At 45.7% G+C, this 17,462-nt stretch overlaps 2 protein-coding genes across 2 annotated transcripts in view; one reads left to right on the top strand and one right to left on the bottom strand.

Moving 5' to 3' along the window:
- The first annotated feature begins 221 nt into the window (after positions 1-221).
- Lmln (leishmanolysin like peptidase) overlaps positions 222-17,462 on the top strand; it is a 59,478-nt gene continuing 42,237 nt past the window's right edge. Inside the window, exons 1-6 of the mRNA XM_057765386.1 lie at positions 222-422; positions 4,036-4,133; positions 4,981-5,011; positions 6,207-6,289; positions 6,832-6,949; positions 13,503-13,681. Of these exons, the coding sequence (XP_057621369.1) occupies positions 237-422; positions 4,036-4,133; positions 4,981-5,011; positions 6,207-6,289; positions 6,832-6,949; positions 13,503-13,681 (695 nt within the window). The 5' untranslated portion in view covers positions 222-236. The remainder of the gene's footprint in view (positions 423-4,035; positions 4,134-4,980; positions 5,012-6,206; positions 6,290-6,831; positions 6,950-13,502; positions 13,682-17,462) is intronic.
- On the bottom strand, positions 10,048-10,500 carry LOC130871780 (60S ribosomal protein L30). The gene has a single exon (XM_057765387.1). It carries the CDS (start codon positions 10,434-10,436, stop codon positions 10,089-10,091), a length of 348 nt encoding a protein of 115 aa, XP_057621370.1. The 5' UTR covers positions 10,437-10,500; the 3' UTR covers positions 10,048-10,088.

Genomic DNA, 17,462 nt, shown 5'->3' with positions numbered 1-17,462 from the left:
GGGTCCGCACTAATCCCCGCTAGCCCTGGGTTCCCACAGCTCGGGTCACGTGGGCTGCCTGGCCGCCTTCATTGGCCTGCTCGACGCTCGCACGGACGCCGCTGCCCCGGTCCTCCGCCGGACCCGGCGTGATGCCGGCCAATGGCGAGGCGGCTGAGGGCCCGCCACCTGTCCGCAGCCAGGGCGGGCGGCGGCGGGGAGGCGTTGCACTCCATGGTAACGACGCCGGCTCGAAGATGGCGGCGGCTGGGGCTGGAGGAGCGGGCGGCCTGGGAGCAGGCCCGCGGGGCCGCTGGGGCGGCTGCCTGTGGGTGCGAGGCGTCCTGCTCGTGCTGGGTGGGCTCCCGGCCGGCGCCGCGGCTGCTCCCGTCTCCCTGAGCATTTCGCCGCCGTGTCGGCATCACGTCCCTTCCGACACTGAGGTAGGGTGCAGCGGGGCGCGAGCGGGCCGGGCGAGGGCGTGCTGGGGTAGCACGGAGGGTGTGGCGTCCGGGGCGCCGGACTGCAGGTGCTCTGCAGGAGGAAGCTAGCGCCGGGTCCGCCGTCAGCCTCTGCTCCCGGCAGAGCGCCCGAGTTAGACACTTGTCCCCTTCCCGTTCCTTTTAGCCAGGAGCCCTGCAAACTTGGGCGAGCACCAGAATAAGCAACCGAAGCAGTTGTTAAAACAGCTTGCTGCCCCACTCCCTCACTTTCAGACTCAGGAGGTCTGGCATGGATCCCCACGGTTCTGATCCCTAGATCCTGATGCTGCTCCCCCAAGCACCTCACCGGGAACCGCTTATTTGAAGACTTGGGAAGCGGCTTATGGGAGAACAAGACAACTGCTCTTGAGGACTGCTGAGAGCTCTCTGGAGACAAAGTTCCGGCTTTGCTTTCTAGTTATTTATCGCTGTGCTGTCTTTATCCCATCCCCCTACCCCTGCAAAGTCTGCTCCTCCTTCCACCCCTTTCTCTCCCAGTTTAAATTCCTTTGGTCTTAGTTCAGGTCTCAACCTCAGATCTGCCTAACCAAACCAGCCCAGTAGAATGTTCTTTCCATTTCCACAGAACGCCTTATCTGCCCTGTATCCTGGCGCTTAACCAGGTTCTACTCCGGTTACACTTAGCTCTCAGACCTGCCCTGCAGTGTAATTTAGACCTAAGTTTCTTGAGATACCATTTGTGTTGTACTAGTCCTTCATTTGGAGGCAGCCCTATGGTTACTACTCCTCTGCGAGTAAACAAGGGGCAGCACTTGAGACCGGACTGCATGGTGTGATTGGTGGTTCGCTTGTATCAAGAAAGCTTTACCGAGAAAAACCATTTCAGCTCAGAAATTTCAGCCTACTCGGTTTGTAGGCATTTCCAAGAATGTGGTGTATAGGCTGTTTACTCTATGAGCCAGAATATTAAGTGGTTGTGTTATGATTGTTTGCTTTGCAGTTTTTGTGAGCCAGGGTTTCATACAGCCCAGGCTAGTTGTGAGTTGGAGGATGGTGGCGATCTGATAGTCCTGCCCCTGTCTTACACACCCGTGTGCCTACGGGCATGGCTGTAGCGTTTATCATGACACTGTATTTCAGCTGCCTTATTTTACGTATTTTATTGAGACGGGGTCTCCGTAACCAGACTAGCCTTGCATTAGCTGTGTAGCCCAAACTTGACTCATAAGTCGCATTGAATAGCACCTCTGAACGCTATCTGATATTTTTGTTGTCTCCAGGTTTTTTTCTTTAAGACTGTAGTCCAGCCGGGCGGTGGTGGCGCACGCCTTTAATCCCAGCACTCAGGAGGCAGAGGCAGGCGGATCGCTGTGAGTTCGAGACCAGCCTGGTCTACAAGAGCTAGTTCCAGGACAGGCTCCAAAACCACAGAGAAACCCTGTCTCGAAAAACAAAAAAAAACAAAACAAAACAAAAAAAAGACTGTAGTCCAGACTGGATTGAACTTGCTGTGTAGTTCAGGCTGGCCTTGATCTCCCAATCCCCCTGCCTCGGTTTCCAGAGTGCAGCATCATTCCTGACTCTGGTCCTTTAGCTTCTGCAGTGAGCTTTTCATTTCAGTCGGTGTTCTTTTAAGCCAGCCCCCCCCCCCCCACACACACACCTGGTTCTTTCCATTGCTGCCTGCTGGACTTCCTCATCATTTTATGCATTTATTCCCCTTAACCCTTTGAGCATAGGAGCGCTTCATTAAAGTAGTTGTTTCAGTTCAGGTCCATAGGGTTAGTTTCTGCTCCTCTTCCTCAGCATGGGTCACACTTGTCTGTGCTGATGGCTGTTGAGTTTTCGTTAGGTAGTTTCACTGTGGGCTGCCCCTCTGGCAGTCTTTCTCCTGTAACAGTGGTGCTGGAAGATCTGAACACTTCTACCCTAGCAAGCTTGTAAGACTGTCTGCATTCTGCCACCTATGCAAAACCAGAATGGGGTGTGTTCCCAGGGGGGGAAAGTAGCCTTATAAATCAGAGGTGCACTATATAGATGAGGTTTATTTATGTGCATTGGTGTTTTGCCTGCCTGTGTGTCTGTGTGAGGGTGTCGGGTCCCCTGGAGCTGTAGTTACAGACAGTTGTGAGCTGCCTGCCATGTGGGTGCTGGGAATTGAACCCAGGTCGTCTGGAGGAGCAGCCAGTGCTCTTTAACCACTGAGCCACCTCTCCAGTCCCCAGTTTCTATATTGAGTAGATTCTTACAAGCTGTGCCTTTTCGTCCTCCAGTGCCTTCAGATAGTATTCCTTTGTCGTTTCATTTTCTGAATCAGCAGCTCATGCAGCCCAGCCTGGCCTGGAATTGACTTTGTAGCCTCTACCTGCCTCCACATCCCAGGTGTTGGGATTTAGCCTCAAGTCATATTCCTTTCAAATATTTCCTCCAAATGTGATAATATATGTATATGAAGCTACCATTCCATTTCCGGAAGCCAGCAGTTCCATGTCCACTTTTGATGTTAGTGCTAAACTTTATGCTCTGGATTCTGCAGTCTGTCTGTGGCCTGTTCTATGTGTTGGATCCCCTGTAACTGGAACTACAGACGGTTGTGAGCCGACATGAGGGTGCTGGGAACTGAATCCCTGGTCCTAGAGAAGAGCAGCCAGTGCTCTTAACTGCTGAGCCATCTCTGCAGCCCCTAAACCTTTGTAATTTTTATTTCTACTAAGGGGTAGGGGTCATGTAAATGGTACCCAGGGAAAAGATAAACGAAGCACTCTCTTGTATGAAGTTTTAAAAAGTGACCTAAGGTTCTTTAGAGCTGGGGTGATAGCTCATTTGGTGAAGTGCTTCCCTTTCAGGCGTAAGGACCTGAGTTTAGTGTTCTAGAACCTGGTTTAAAACTGAAACAGACATGAATATCCTAGCCTTGGGGAAGCAGAGACGGGGCACTGCTGAACTTACTGGCCAAACAGCCTAGCCTCCTTGATAGCTTCCAAGCCTGTGAGAGACCCTATCTCTAAATACAAGGTGGAGGGCATTTGCCGCCACATTTGTGTGCACACATGTGCATGTGCATCTGGGTGTACACACACACACACACGCACGCGCGTGCACACTTACACTTTTAGTCTCTTGTCGTTTCTTTCCTTTTTTGAGACAAGGTCTCCCTACTCACTCTGTAGCTCTGGCTGGACTTGAACTCACAGAAATTGACTGCCCCTGCTTCCGCTGTGCTGGGAATAATGGTCTGCCTCTCTTGTCATTTTCTAAAGACTTGGAATCAGCAAAACTAGACTATGTGACAAACTGCAAATATTAGCAAAGCCCAAGCCTTTTTGGCAGCTGCTGTTACTATGGTGATTTACTCACGTCACTCAAGTTCAAAATACTTATCTCTCGGACGATAGCATTTGCTTGGGAAACATTGGGTGTGCAGGACTGCTAACATCTTAGAATGTAAAGTAAGGGACTTTAGGGGAGTATCGCACTTAAACTTGGCTCATTAATTTTGTTTAGGTCTCAATTGGGTAGTTAAATAAACACATTATATTTAAATTCTACTTATATAAAGAAAAATGTCATAACAACCTTTTTTAAAGAGTTTTCAAACTATTCCTTCTTTTAGGTCATAAGTAAGGTTCATCTTAAGACGAATCATGTGGTCAGGAGAGACGCTGATGGGCACCTGCGAATCAAGACTGTCTATGATGCAAGCATTGAAGAGTAAGTTTGCCGTCCCTTTGTCATCCGTGTATTGTTGGTTTGAGACATCTTACCATGTTGCCCAGGCTGGCCTCAAACTCACTCCCCATCTTCCTGTCTCAACCTTGTCATCTTTTTCTATTGTCAGTCTAAGGATTGAAGATATTTTTGTGGTTATCTAATATAATATTTATAGATAGAGCTAGAAATAACTCTAAAAGAACTAGGAGTAACTCTAAAATAGAACTGAGTTGAAATTGCCTTTTATTCTGAGTAGGCAAAGGCCATGGTATGTAATTAAAATGTGTTTATCGTGAATAATTTAAGAAGAACAAATTCGACCTTACTTGACTGCAGACCTGGAGCACGCTTGTCAGTAAGTTTTTAAAGGAAAAATAATAGGGGCTGCAAATATGAACATTAATAAGGAAGTTTACAGAATTACTTGCTAGGTAGATGCTGTACATAATTGGAATGTCATCCAAGAGCGGTCCAGACAGCAGGCAGACGAGTCTGAAGTAGAGCAGTCCGTGTCTTTCTCCAGCCTAACCGTTCTGCGTGAGTGAGATGTGTGCGGTCAGACTTAGTTCCATGTTTGGGCACAGGGTGATGTCTCACAGACCCGTCGCAGTAAGCTGAGACTTGGGAAGAAGAGCTCCCAAATATGCAGCTGTGTGCTTCTGTGGGGGAATGTCCTAGGGCCCTTGAGATACAGTCAGAGAGATAGGATGTGCTGTGACTTAGGGTGGCCATACTTTTCTTGTGTGGTAGTAGTTCCCACTAGGCAAGTACCCTCCCGCCCCTTATGAGCTACGTCACCACCCCTTAGAGCGAACGCCAGTTCTTACGTTTTTCTCATCATTTTCAGGCTGCTCCCTGAGAAAAGATACCTTGTAAAGGTATGTAATAATAAATATTCGTGAAGTAGATACTTCAGACAGGTACATTTTATTATGTGCTAATTCTCCCATGAAAAAGAACAATGTATACATGACTGGTTTGTGAATAAATGAAGAAAAGATTTTGGTAATAAATGTATTTTTCATTTTAATAACGGTGTTTTATGATAATGCTTAGCGAAACTTAGAATTTAACATTGAATTAATCATTTTATAATTTGGTATCGTCAGTCTGTCAAGTTTTGAGGGAGCAGAGCATGCTGAGGACAGGGTGGGCACAAAGGGCAGTTTTGCATTCTCCGCATGAGGATTGACTGGTGGGACAGTGTGACCTGGCCGAGGCATTATTATTTCCTCTTTACTCTGTGTGTGTGTGTATGTCAGTATAGGTGTACGCAGAGAAGTCAGAGGCTAACTTAGAAGTGGCTCTCGTTCTGTCACAGTTCCCAAGATTGAATTAAGTCCATCAGGGATCAAGCTTTTTTTGGCACATGCCTTTATGACTAAGCCATCTCACCGGCTCCAGAGATTTTTTGTTTTTGTTTTTACATAGAGTCCATCTCGTCTTGGTGTGTGTGTGTGTGTGTGTGTGTGTGTGTGTACATGCACACATGCTTATGCACAAACAGGCACAGTGGTGGTCAGAGGACTGCTTTCAGGGTTTGATCTCCCCTTGCTCCGTGGGTTCCCTAGGATGGAAATAGGATTCTCAGTGTTCCACAACAGGTGCCTTTACCTGCTGAGCTGTCTCGCCAGTCCTCATCGATCCTTAACTGTGGGTGGAGCCTCACAATGCATATTAAGCCAGCTCTCTATGGCCCACAGAACTTAATGAGCTTCTACATAAGATTTTTCTTAACATAAGCCACCTTAATACCAGAATCTAAATCAACCCTGAATTGAAATAGTCACTAGTAGTTGGAGTAAACATCTTCATTAATGTTCTTAGTCATCAGTGGCTGCGATTATGTTTTCTCGGGTGGGTAAGTTGGAACTGGGAAAGTTCCTAATGCTGTATTCCCAAACCCCACTAGAACACGATCCAGCTTTTCCTCCTAGATTCACTCTCTGCTGCCACATGACCTCAGACAGGTGTCTGTGTTCTAGAATCCTAGCCATTAATACCCTATGCTTATTTTCTTAAGCACACTGTATCCATGATTGTAATTCTAACTAAATTTTCTGTTTTATCTAGAACAAACTTTTTCCCCAAGCTATTTCTTACTTAGAGAAAACATTTCAGGTTCGTCGACCTGCCGGCAGGATCTTACTTAGCAGGTATGAACATCAGTGATCACTTTTCTCCATCCAGTTAGCTCTGTGGACTGCCCTTTCTACCATGTGGCAATGCATGGAATTTATAGTGGAATTATTACGTGTGTTTAGACACAGAACTTAAAAGGGTTGAAGAAGCCCCGGCTGAATGACCCCTTTCATTGTAAGCTGATGTCACCACGCCTCCTTCCTCCTCCACGTGGTTGTACTATTTGCTTTGTGAGATGTTTGATAACCCAAGTCAAGAGGACTCCCTAAAAACTGAAGTCTTAGTGAACTGTCTGCCTAGTTAATAGTAACCATTCTTAGTGAAGTAATGTAGTAGGTGTATTAGCTACTTTTCTGTTGTGCTGATAAAATCCCATGACCAAGGCAGGGCTTATTTGGGGCTCATGGTTCAGAGACTTGGGTTCCATGATGGTGGAGAAGAGGTAATTTAATTGGTGGCAGGCAGCACAAGTGGCTACCAGCGTGTGGCTGTATTTTAACTGCTGTGAACTATTCTTTTTTTTTTTTGTGATTCTTGATGTGTGGATAACCCAAAGACAATGTGCGACAAACCAGTACCTCCGGAAGGAGAACGATCCACACAGGTACTGCACGGGGGAGTGTGCGGTGCACACCAAGTGTGGCCCCGTTACCGTGCCCGAGGAGCATCTCCAGGTAAGGCTTGCTGCGCTGAGCAGGGCTTTCCCTCCCAGAGTAAAAGGGAGGTGCCCATTCCCGGAGCAAGCTTTCCGGTGACAGCACCAAGGCATAGATAGTAACTCATTTGTTTGGTTTTTTTGTGGTGCTCTGGAGCCAGCCTGGCACTCTGCATGCTAGGCAAGCAGTGCACCATCCTGAGACTCCATTTCCTACCAACAACTGGGCACAGTTAGGGGTCTGGCTTTGTTCCTCATGGCTTTGCAAGCTTGTGTGATCTCTTCTTTGACCCATCCACATTTGTGCCTGGGCTGCTTGTTTACTTGAAAATTGTCTTTTTTGTTGTTGTTGTTTTGTTTTGTTTTTTTTTCAGGAACATTTCTTTTAGCACTTTAAACGGGCAATTTAATGTGTCCTAAAATACAAACTGTCAGGTTCAACCCAAGTTTTTACTTTATTCCATAATACTAGCAGCTGTCCAGGCCCAGTGACACAGGCCTCCAGATTTACCAAAGCAAGAAGATCACTTGAGCCTTTGAATTCAAGATCAGCTGGGGCAACCTTGCAGGGTTCTGTTTCAAAAAAGGCATAATAGAGATTGTATAATATGTGTTCAGGAGTGTTCTTTATGAAATTATAAATAGACCTATTTATGTTATTAAATTACAGTGCAGCTATAAAATTTCTGGAATGGTTAAAAAATGAAGTCAGTCTATACTGACTTGAAGTGATATTTAAGCTCTTAACTGAAAGAAGAAAAATCAGAAGTCAGTAAGTAGGTCTGGTTAGCTTGTTTATCTGAAAAGTACAGATCGCATATGCAGAAACAAAACAAAACCCTATGCAGTGAGCCAGGTGTGTCAATAATGTCTAGTCCCAGCACTTGGAGGGCAGAGGCAGGAGGCTCTCGGGTTTGGTTCCAGCCTGGGCTACATAGCAAGACTTATTTCAAAAAGCAAAATAAATAAGAAAAAGGAGTATCTGGAGGAGTATACACACTAAACAATCCAGATACAGTTCAAAATGCTTACTTTTTATTTATTTTTTATTTTTTCTATTTTGAATAACTGATTTGCCTGAATCTGCATACCTTATGTGTGCAGTACCTGGGGAGGCCAGAAGAGGGCATTAGATTCCTGTAACTGGAGTTAAAAAAACAGTTGTACGCTGCTCTGTGGGTGCCAAGAATCAAACTTGGGTTCTCTGGAAGAACAACCAGTGTTTTTAACCTTTGAGCTGGCTCTCTAGCCCTGGTTTTCTTTCTTAAAAAAACAAACAAAGCCGGGCGATGGTGGCGCACGCCTTTAATCCCAGCACTCGGGAGGTAGAGGCAGGAGGATCTCTGTGAGTTCGAGACCAGCCTGGTCTACAGAGCTAGTTCCAGGACAGGCTCCAAAACCACAGAGAAACCCTGTCTCGAAAAACCAAACCAAAACAAACAAACAAACAAAACCCTTCTATTTTTAACTTAGTAATAAACATATATATATATATGTATTTATGTATGTATGTTTATGAGCATAGGTGCCCATGGAGGCCGTAGAAATCAGATCCCCTGGAACTGGAGTTTCGGGCAGATGTGAGCAGTCTAACATGAGTGCTAAGAACTGAGTGTGGGTCCTCTGTAGGAGCCGTATGTGCTACTAACTACTGAGTCATCTCTCCAGCTCCTAATGGTTTCCGTTAAGAGTTGCATATGATAGGGTTGCGGGAGGAGCTGGAGAGACAGAACATTTGCTGCTATTGTGCATTTGGTTCTCAGGCACACATGTGAGGGGCTCCCAGCCACCCGTGATTCCAGCTCCAGGGGCTGCAGTACCATGTGGGTACTGATGATCACACTTGGCGCTCAGGCCTGGCAGTGCACACCTTTAGCTGCTGAGCCTCTCACCAACCCCTCACTGTTTACAGGTATAGGCATTTTAACAAGAGGGACTGTTTTCAGCTGTTGCGAAGCACAGTGAGATGTGCACAGAGAGAGATGTCACCTTAGACTGTAAGCACGAATGACGTCATGAGGGGACCAACTGTACCTTGTATTCTTTTGTATTGTCTAAATGTTTAACACAATTCTGAGTTTTTCTATTTTACTGATTGTGTGTGTGTGTGTGTGTGCATGTATGTGCATGTATGTATGGCATGCATGAAGTGTGGTGTGATGTATTTGTGTAAGTGTGGGCACGTCCTTGCCAAGGCACTTGTGTGGTGGTCAAAGGACAGTTATCAGAAATTAGAATTAATTTTTCTTTCCCTCTGAGTCCTGGGGATCAGAGTCTCCAGTTGTCAGGCCACAAGCAAGTGCTTTACCTGCTGAGACATCTTGCTGGCCCAGGAATTTGCTTTGCTATTTATTTATTATTTATTTTTTGAGATAGGATCTCTATATAACCCTGACTGTCCTGGAATTCACTATATAGTCCGGGCTGGCCTTGATTTATCCACCTGTCTCTGATGGAGGAAGGTCATTGGTTAAAAAATAAAGAAACTGCTTGGCCCTCATAGGTTAGAACATAGGTGGGTGGAGTAAACAGAACAGAATGCTGGGAGGAAGAGGAAGTGAGCTCAGATGCAGGGCAGCTCCTCTGAGAGACAGACGCCATGCTCCCCTCTCCCGACCCAGGATGGACGTAGGCTAGAATCTTCCCAGTAAGCGCACCTTGGGGTGCTACACACATGAATAGAAATGGGCCAAGCAGTGTTTAAAAGAATACAGTTTGGGGCTGGAGAGATGGCTCAGTGGTTAAGAGCATTGCCTGCTCTTCCAAAGGTCATGAGTTCAATTCCCGGCAACCACATGGTGGCTCACAACCATCTGTAACGAGGTCTGCTGCTCTCTTCTGGTCTGCAGGCACACACAGACAGAATATTGTATACATAATAAATAAATAAATATTTTTTTTAAAAAAAAAAGAATACAGTTTGTGTGTTGTTATTTCAGGGCATAAGCTAGCTGGGTGGCGGGAAGCCATGTGGGAGCCGGGACCCGGGAGCCGGGGCAGCCGGAACGCAGCCCACCGCAGCTCCCAAATGTCTCTGCCTCCGAGAGCTGAGATTAAGGGTGTGTGCACCACCACTCCCAGCTATTTGCTTTTTTTTTTTTTTTTTTTTTTTTTTTTTTAAAAGGAGCTCCGGTAAAGTTTTATTAAAGGAAAACTTTTTACTTTTCACCAGTCTGTTCTGGCATGCTTCTAATAATGTCAGAATCACCTGGGTCAATGATGGCCAGTGTGCATACTCTGTAGTATTTTCCACACGCTGTGCCCAACTCAATGTTATTGCCACTGTAGTGATGGACACCAGTTTTAGCCAACATGGCATAGTATTCTATTTCAGATTTCCTCAAGGCGGGGCAGTTGTTGGCGAGAATCACCAATTTCGCTTTGCCCTGTCTGATCATCTTCAGAGTCTGTTTGTATCCCAGCACGTACTTCCCACTTTTCATAACAAGCTGGAGCCGAGAGTTGATCGACTCCAGAGACTTTTTCGTCTTCTTTGCGGCCACCATCTTCCTGCCTTAGGTGCGGGACGGCCCCCAACCAAGACCAGCCGCCAAGATGGCCGGGGAGCGAGAAAGGCTATTTGCTTTTTTTTTTTATGTTTTATTATACTTATTTATTTTGTGTGTTTATGCCATGGCATATATGTATGTGGAAGTCAGAGGACATCGTTTGAAAGTTGGTTCCATCTTTCACCATGTAGGGTCCACGCTTCAACTCCAGTCAGGCTTAGCAACACTGCCTCTACTGCCATACCACCTTACCAATCCAAACTTTCTTTTTATTGGGAAATACTTTCCATTGGGTTGGAAGTTTTTATTAGCTAGACTTGAAATAATCCTATGCAAAGGAAGTTGCAAGAATGATGTTGGTGGCAGAGCACTGTCTACCACGTGTGTTCCATTCCTAGCACAGCAAAATGTCAGTGTAGGGGTGTGTGTGGGTGTAGGGGTGTGTGTGTAGGTGTGTATATGTGGGTAGGTGTAGGTGTGTGGGTGTAGGTGTGGGTGTGTAGGTGTGTATGTGTCGGTGTATGTGTGGGTGGGTGTAGGTGGGTGTAGGTGTGGGTGTGTGTAGGTGTGGGTGGGTGTAGGTGCATGTGTTCAACTTTCATTTCTGTTACATTCTGTGTGACATACCTCGCCAGAAGTAACTGGGAAGAAAAGGGTTTCTTGCAGCCTACAGTTCCGGGTCATTAAGGGACGTCAAGGCGAGCATTCTAAAGACGGACTTGGTTGGGATTCCAGGGAACTATAGCTGGGAACTTGCTAGCCGCCTATGCTCAGCTTACCTACGGTTCAGGACTGCCTGCTTAGGGATGGTACCACCCACAGTGGGCTGAGCCCACTATATCAGTTAACCTCCCACAGGCATGCCCACAGGCCAGCACGCTCTAGGCAACTCTTCATTTGAGGCTCCCTTCTCTTGGGAGTCTAGGTTGTAGCAAGTTGACCTAGAAGTAGAAGTAACCAGCACACCTGGTTACAGGGGTGTGTTTTGTTGGTTTGGTTTGGGTTTTTTTGTTTGTTTTGTTTTTGAAATGGATTCTCACTATGTAGCCCTGGCTGTCCTTATAGGGAAATATGTTACAGTTGTAGTGTTGCAGGGATATCCTGACTTATTGGGAAGCCAGGCTCTACTTAGAGCCGCAATAGAACAGCTCTGGAGGGGTAAAGCTGCAAAAGGTGCTCAGCTGTGGAGCAAAGGTATCCTGACTATAGATAGGGAACCCAGGCTACCTGAAGCTGGGGTGCGGTATGAGATGGTCTCCCCATAAGATATAGTGATCCTGCTTTTCTCCTGGAGAAAACAGCTGAGCTCTGCTCTGTTCCCTTAGGGGAATGTCCTAGCTGATCTGCAGCTTATCTGGCCCAAGATGTTTCTTTTTTGCTAAAACTCTGTTAAAGGGGAAGCGGGTGAAGAAATGTAACAATCTCCTCCAGCTCCGGAAAAAAGTTGTTACTTTTTTCTGCCCAGCCTTGATCAGGTCTCCTTAAGGAGTGTCCTAGCAAGGTTCCTCTGTTCTGCTCCGCCTTGCTCAGGCCCTTAGGGGAGCGTCCCAGCAAGGTTTTTCAGCTCAGTCCCCTAGGTGAAGTCCCAGCCAGGTTCTTTTGCGCCTGGGGCTCTTGAGAAAGATTTATTTGGGAAGGAGGAGTCGAGGAGAGAGGCTACCTCTGCCTGGGAGGGATAAATGGCTAACTGGAAGGGCAGAGAGGCCTTTATAGGGCTTCTTAGGGGCGGACTTTTCCCAGGTGGTTGTCAGGGAAGATGGCTCTGACTTCGTGGCCAAACTGTGTTTCTTTCACTGGTCCTTTTTAGCTTTTTGACTCTTATCTTAGGACCAGGGCATATTTCTTTCACTGGCTCTGATTCTAGAGACAAAGTATCTTTCCTTCCTTCCTTCCTTCCTTCCTTCCTTCCTTCCTTCCTTCCTTCCTTCCTCCCTCCCTCCCTCCCTCCCTCCCTCCCTCCCTCCCTCCCTCCCTCCCTTCTTCTCTTTCTTTCTTCTGGTCTATTTATTCATTGTGTATCCACAGTGTCCTGCCCAGAAGAGGACACCAGATCTCATTACAGATGGTTGTGAGCCACCATGTAGTTGCTGGGAATTAGATTCAGGATCTCTGGAAGAGCAGGCAGAGCTCTTAACCACTGAGCCATCTCTCCAGCCTCAGTGTGTTTCTTTGACACTAGTTTCAGAGTCAGGGCACTTGTCTTTAATCCTGGGTTCAGGGATGAAGATGTTTCTTTTCCTGGCCCTGGTCTCAGATCCAGGGTATATTTCTTTTACTGACTCTGGGTTCAGAGTCAGGGTGCTCAGTGATTGGATGGTTTCCTGCTCCAGTTGTCCCTTTTACCCTACAGTCCTAGTACTCCCTCTGTAGACCAGACTGGCTTCGAACTTACAGAGCTCTGCTTGCCTCTGCCTCCTGAGTACTGGGACTAAAGGATTTCATCACTATGTTCAGCTTAGTCTCAGGGTTTAAAAAGCATTTGTTTCTTTTTCTCTGCATCCATGTTTATTACCTTTATAAATAGCGGTCATTTATTTTCGTTGAGTATAATTTAATTTATACTTTTAGTGAAATAAATTCACTAAAAAGAGGTGTATTGGTCTGGACTCCAAATCCCAGCATGCCAGGTCCTGGCCCCTCCCTGTTGGGGCCACCCGAGAGCATAGGAATCCCATTAAACCTGGATATTTTTTAATTTGGCTTGTTGTGATTTGGCTTGATTGGGATTTTTGTTTCGTCAGAGAGCTCGCCTTAGGAAAAATTTCTAACAAGAGGTAAGAACAGAACAGAGAAAAAGAGGTGGGATTTGTGGTCCTTGATATGGTTTGTTTAAGAGCCAAAAATCTTGCCTCATTGCTTGGTATGGGTTTAAGGGATCCTCCTGCCTCAGCTTCCCAAGTCCTGGGACTGTAGGATTGCAATGCTTGCCTGCTCAGTTTCTGATTTGGGGGAGAGTTCAGGGAGAATAAGTGAGAATTGAGTGATGTGCATCTCCAGTCTGCAGTTACCTGATAGTGCTGCTCAGCTGAGTCTGACCTGCCTTTTCTGTGCTCCTGTGTGCAGCAATGCAGGGTCTGCCGAGAGGGTAAGTGGCCCTGTGGAGCAGTGGGTGTGCTAGACCACGAGGGGGTCCAGGATGCAGACTTCATTCTCTATGTTGGTGCTCTGGCCACTGAGCGGTGCAGCCATGAAAACATCATCTCCTACGCAGCCTATTGTCAGCAGGAGGCAAAAATGGACAGGTGAGTCTTCCTCTCAGGCTGCTTCCCAAAATGCTTTAGTGTACCGTAAGAGGAATTTTGTATTTACTCAGTTGCTTCTAGGACTAAGAAATAAGTTGTTCAAGGAAAGAAAGCAAAAAACTTCCCTTGACTTTTTTTCTCTTTTCTTTAAAAAAGAAAGTGTTTGTTTATTCTTTGTGGGTATGTATGTGTACCTGAGGTAGAGGTGTATGTGTGTGTGTGTGTGTGTGTGTGTGTGTGTGTACACCACATGTGTGTAGGAGCCTGAGGAGGTCAGGCATCAGATTCTCTGAAATTGGAGTCAGGGGCAACTGTGAGCCACCATGTGGGTGCTGGGAATCAAACCCGGGCGCTCTGGAAGAACAGTCAGTGCTCTTAACTACTGAACCGTCTCTCTCAACCTCTCTTTGCCTTTTTCATTCCAAAAAACTCCAAGAAAAAAATACTATCAAGAGAGAATTTCTGATTAAAAACCAAAACACAAAAGACTGAGATTTTTATTGTCATATTAATTCCTATCCAAGGAACCAATTTGGACTTTAAATTTTACCTTTAACATCTTACACTCTAAGAATATAAGAATATTCTAGTATTTTACTTGTATTACCTACCAACTTAACATCTTAATTACTGGGTAAGTCAATAAAAATTGATTACATATGCAAAAGATTGCCTGTCACACACCAGAAAACTACTTAAAGAAAGTAGTAATTCTCACGTGACCTAGAGCAGCGTGGTTCTCAGCCTGTGGGTTGCGACCCTTCTGGCAAACCTCTAGCTCCAATAATATGTACATTACAGTTCATAAAAGTAGCAAAATTACATTTATGAAGTAGCAACAAAGATACTGTTACAGCTGGGGTCACCACAGCATGAGGAATTGTGTTAAAGGGTTACAGCATTAGGAAGGTTGAGAATCATTGACTTAAGAGTGTTACAGTGTGAAATTCAGAAGTTAGCATGTTTGATTTGTGTGCATTTCAACTTTAGAGAGTTTATTTTTTTTTCTTTGGTGTGTTTGTGTATTTGTTTATTTTTTTATTTTTTTTGGTTTTTTTTTTTTTCTTTTTTTTCGAGACAGGGTTTCTCTGTAGCTTTGGAGCCTGTCCTGGAACTCCCTTTGTAGACCAGGCTGGCCTCGAACTCACAGAGATCCGCCTGCCTCTGCCTCCCGAGTGCTGGGATTAAAGGCGCGCGCCACCACCGCCCGGCGTATTCGTTTATTTTTGAGCTGGGGTGTTGCTAAGTAGCCCCCAGTTGGCATTGAACTTTAGCGATCCTCTTGTCTTGGCTTCTGAGTGGTGGGTTACAGATGTGTGTATGCTTCCAGTTCCTGAAGGGCCTGAGGAAGTAAGCGTGTCTTGTGTAAGCAGTCAGCCACTACATTGTGATTGTTTCTTCTTCTCACTGCTTTACAGAAAACCCAGCAAAGATAGGTTAAGGGGGCTGCAGTGACTAAGACCATATGCTGCTTTTCCAAAGGACTCCAGTTCCATCTCCAGCACCCTCACCAGGCCCACTCACAAGCCTGTGTGTGACGCTCTAGTGCCTCATCTGTCCTCCGGGAGTACTGCACTCACACACACACACACACACACACACTCACACACACACACACACACCCATACTCAGGCTCATCCGCATCTAATTAGAAAATACAGGGCCCAGAGCGATGCCTCAGTGATCCAGAGCTCAAGCTTTTGCTCTTGCAGAGGACATAGGTTCAGTTCCCAGCACCTGCAGGGTGGTTCACAACCGTCCTTAACTCCAGTTTTAGGAGATCAGATAACTTCAGACCTCTGCAGACACCAGTCACATATGTGCACATACACGCATGCAGGCTGAACACTCGTACACATAAAGTGAAAAAAAGAATCTAAAAATAAATATAAATTTAGCCAAAGGATGGTGGCTCATGCCTTCAATCCCTGGTACTTTAAGTCCTGGAACACCCTCACAGATCTCTGCCCGTCTCTGCCTCCCGAGTGCTGGGGTTAAAGGCAGTGGAATATTTTTGAGACATACACCTTCATTTGTACTTCAAAATCTAGTTCTTTCCCTCAATTTGAACTAAACCATATGGATTGCATATATACAAAATCACATTTCTTATATAAAGTGTTAAAACAACATTGCAAAGACAGAGTACCAATGTGTATTTGGATATTCTAAGGAAAAGATTCTGAAATACAGAATTTCCAGTCATCCCAGTTTAGGGTGTCCTGTCGTAGCTGTAGCACTGAATGTCCCAGGTTAGAGGAGACAGAGGAAACTGTTGAGTCTTGGGCAAACTCAGATGTTTTGAAAATAACATGCATGGTATTGTTGACAGTAGTAGCCGCTGATGCTGGACATTAGAAGAGACAAGGGAGGGTGTGGTAACAATATTTTTACTGTCTTCTTTATATATTTATTTTCAAAAGAGTTTGTTTCTATTTAATGTATATGGGTGTTTTGTTTGCATATATGTCTGTGTACCGCTTATTTACTGTGTGGCTGCAGAGTTATAGACAAGTTGTGAGCCACTGTGTGAGTGCTGGGAACTGAACCAGGTCTTCTTGAAGAGTAGCCCATGCTCTCAGCTGCTGAGCATCTCTTCAGCCTTCCTTATATGTTTCTAATTGTTTGAGCAGATTCTGTTCTACTGTGAGCTTTTAAAACCATTTATAAAAGCTATGTCGAACTTTCTATGTGAGGTTCAAGGTGACTAGCCTGGATGAGTGAGGAAAAGGATATAAAAGTCCCAGGTTACCTGTATCTCAATTAGGTCATCTCATTTCTGCATCTCATGATGCTGAAAGCACCTACTGGATCTGCTGGCCTTCTGCAGTTATTCTGAGTCTGGAGAACTCTGTATTGTGTGAACCAGTGGCTGCCTGATTACCGCCAGTAAAGAAGGTGAACAAACAGACTTGTGTGCCTGCCACCTGCCTTTTACAGATTGTATAAGGAGACAGATAATGGCTAAATAGGCCTGCGAGTAAGCATGCTGCTTTAAGATGTGATCCATACTTCATACAGGATCCTGTGGCATAGGTCAAAGGGAAGAATTACAAGGAACATTGTTTCTCTTGATCTGGGAAGGAAGACCTCTTTTTGAAGAAGTGAAATTTTAGCTGCAGCCTGAGCAGTGATAGGCTTTAGCCAAATAAATAGATAAGGGACCCTCTGGGGGTGGAGAAAGGTGCTTGCAGTCTTGGCTACTTGAAAGGCCACCTCAGGCAAAGTCAAAGTTTAAGGCTAGTTTGTTGTTGTTTGTTTTTGAAAGCTTCTACCATACTGGCCTGGCTGCCAAGAAACTCACCAGCAGACTCCAGGCTGGCCTTGAACTCCAAAGTGATCCTCTTGCTTCTACTTCCCAGGTACTAGAATTGCAAGCATGCTTGGTTTAGTATAGGCAAGTTAGTAAGATCCTATATCAAAATGGAAACAAAAAGCTGGGGATGAAGCGTCGTAGTAGAGTGCTTGCTTAGCCAGTGTGAGTCCTGAGTTCAGCTGGGAAACACGGGAGAGAAAGAGAAATTCGTACTAGCAAAAAGCCGTGTGGACCTATTCCTGCCAAAAGGTCACTTAAACAGGCCTGATGGTCCAGGCCTGCGATTCCAGCTATTTAAATAGGACAAAAGTTTCTTATAAGTAGACAGCTGTAACTTAGTGAGGTTTATGCTGTTTCCGCAGTGGGCAGTTAAAGCGAGGGTAGGGAAAAGTTTGGGTTCCTTCATATTGTCTGTTTGCCACCTCTTTGAAAGACAGCAGGATGCATGGAGTTAATTGTTCAGGG

Source organism: Chionomys nivalis, chromosome 3, assembly GCF_950005125.1.
Source record: "Chionomys nivalis chromosome 3, mChiNiv1.1, whole genome shotgun sequence".
Lineage (NCBI taxonomy): Eukaryota > Metazoa > Chordata > Mammalia > Rodentia > Cricetidae > Chionomys > Chionomys nivalis.
Note: the sequence above shows the minus strand (reverse complement) of the source record. Positions and strands in the feature narration are given on the sequence as shown.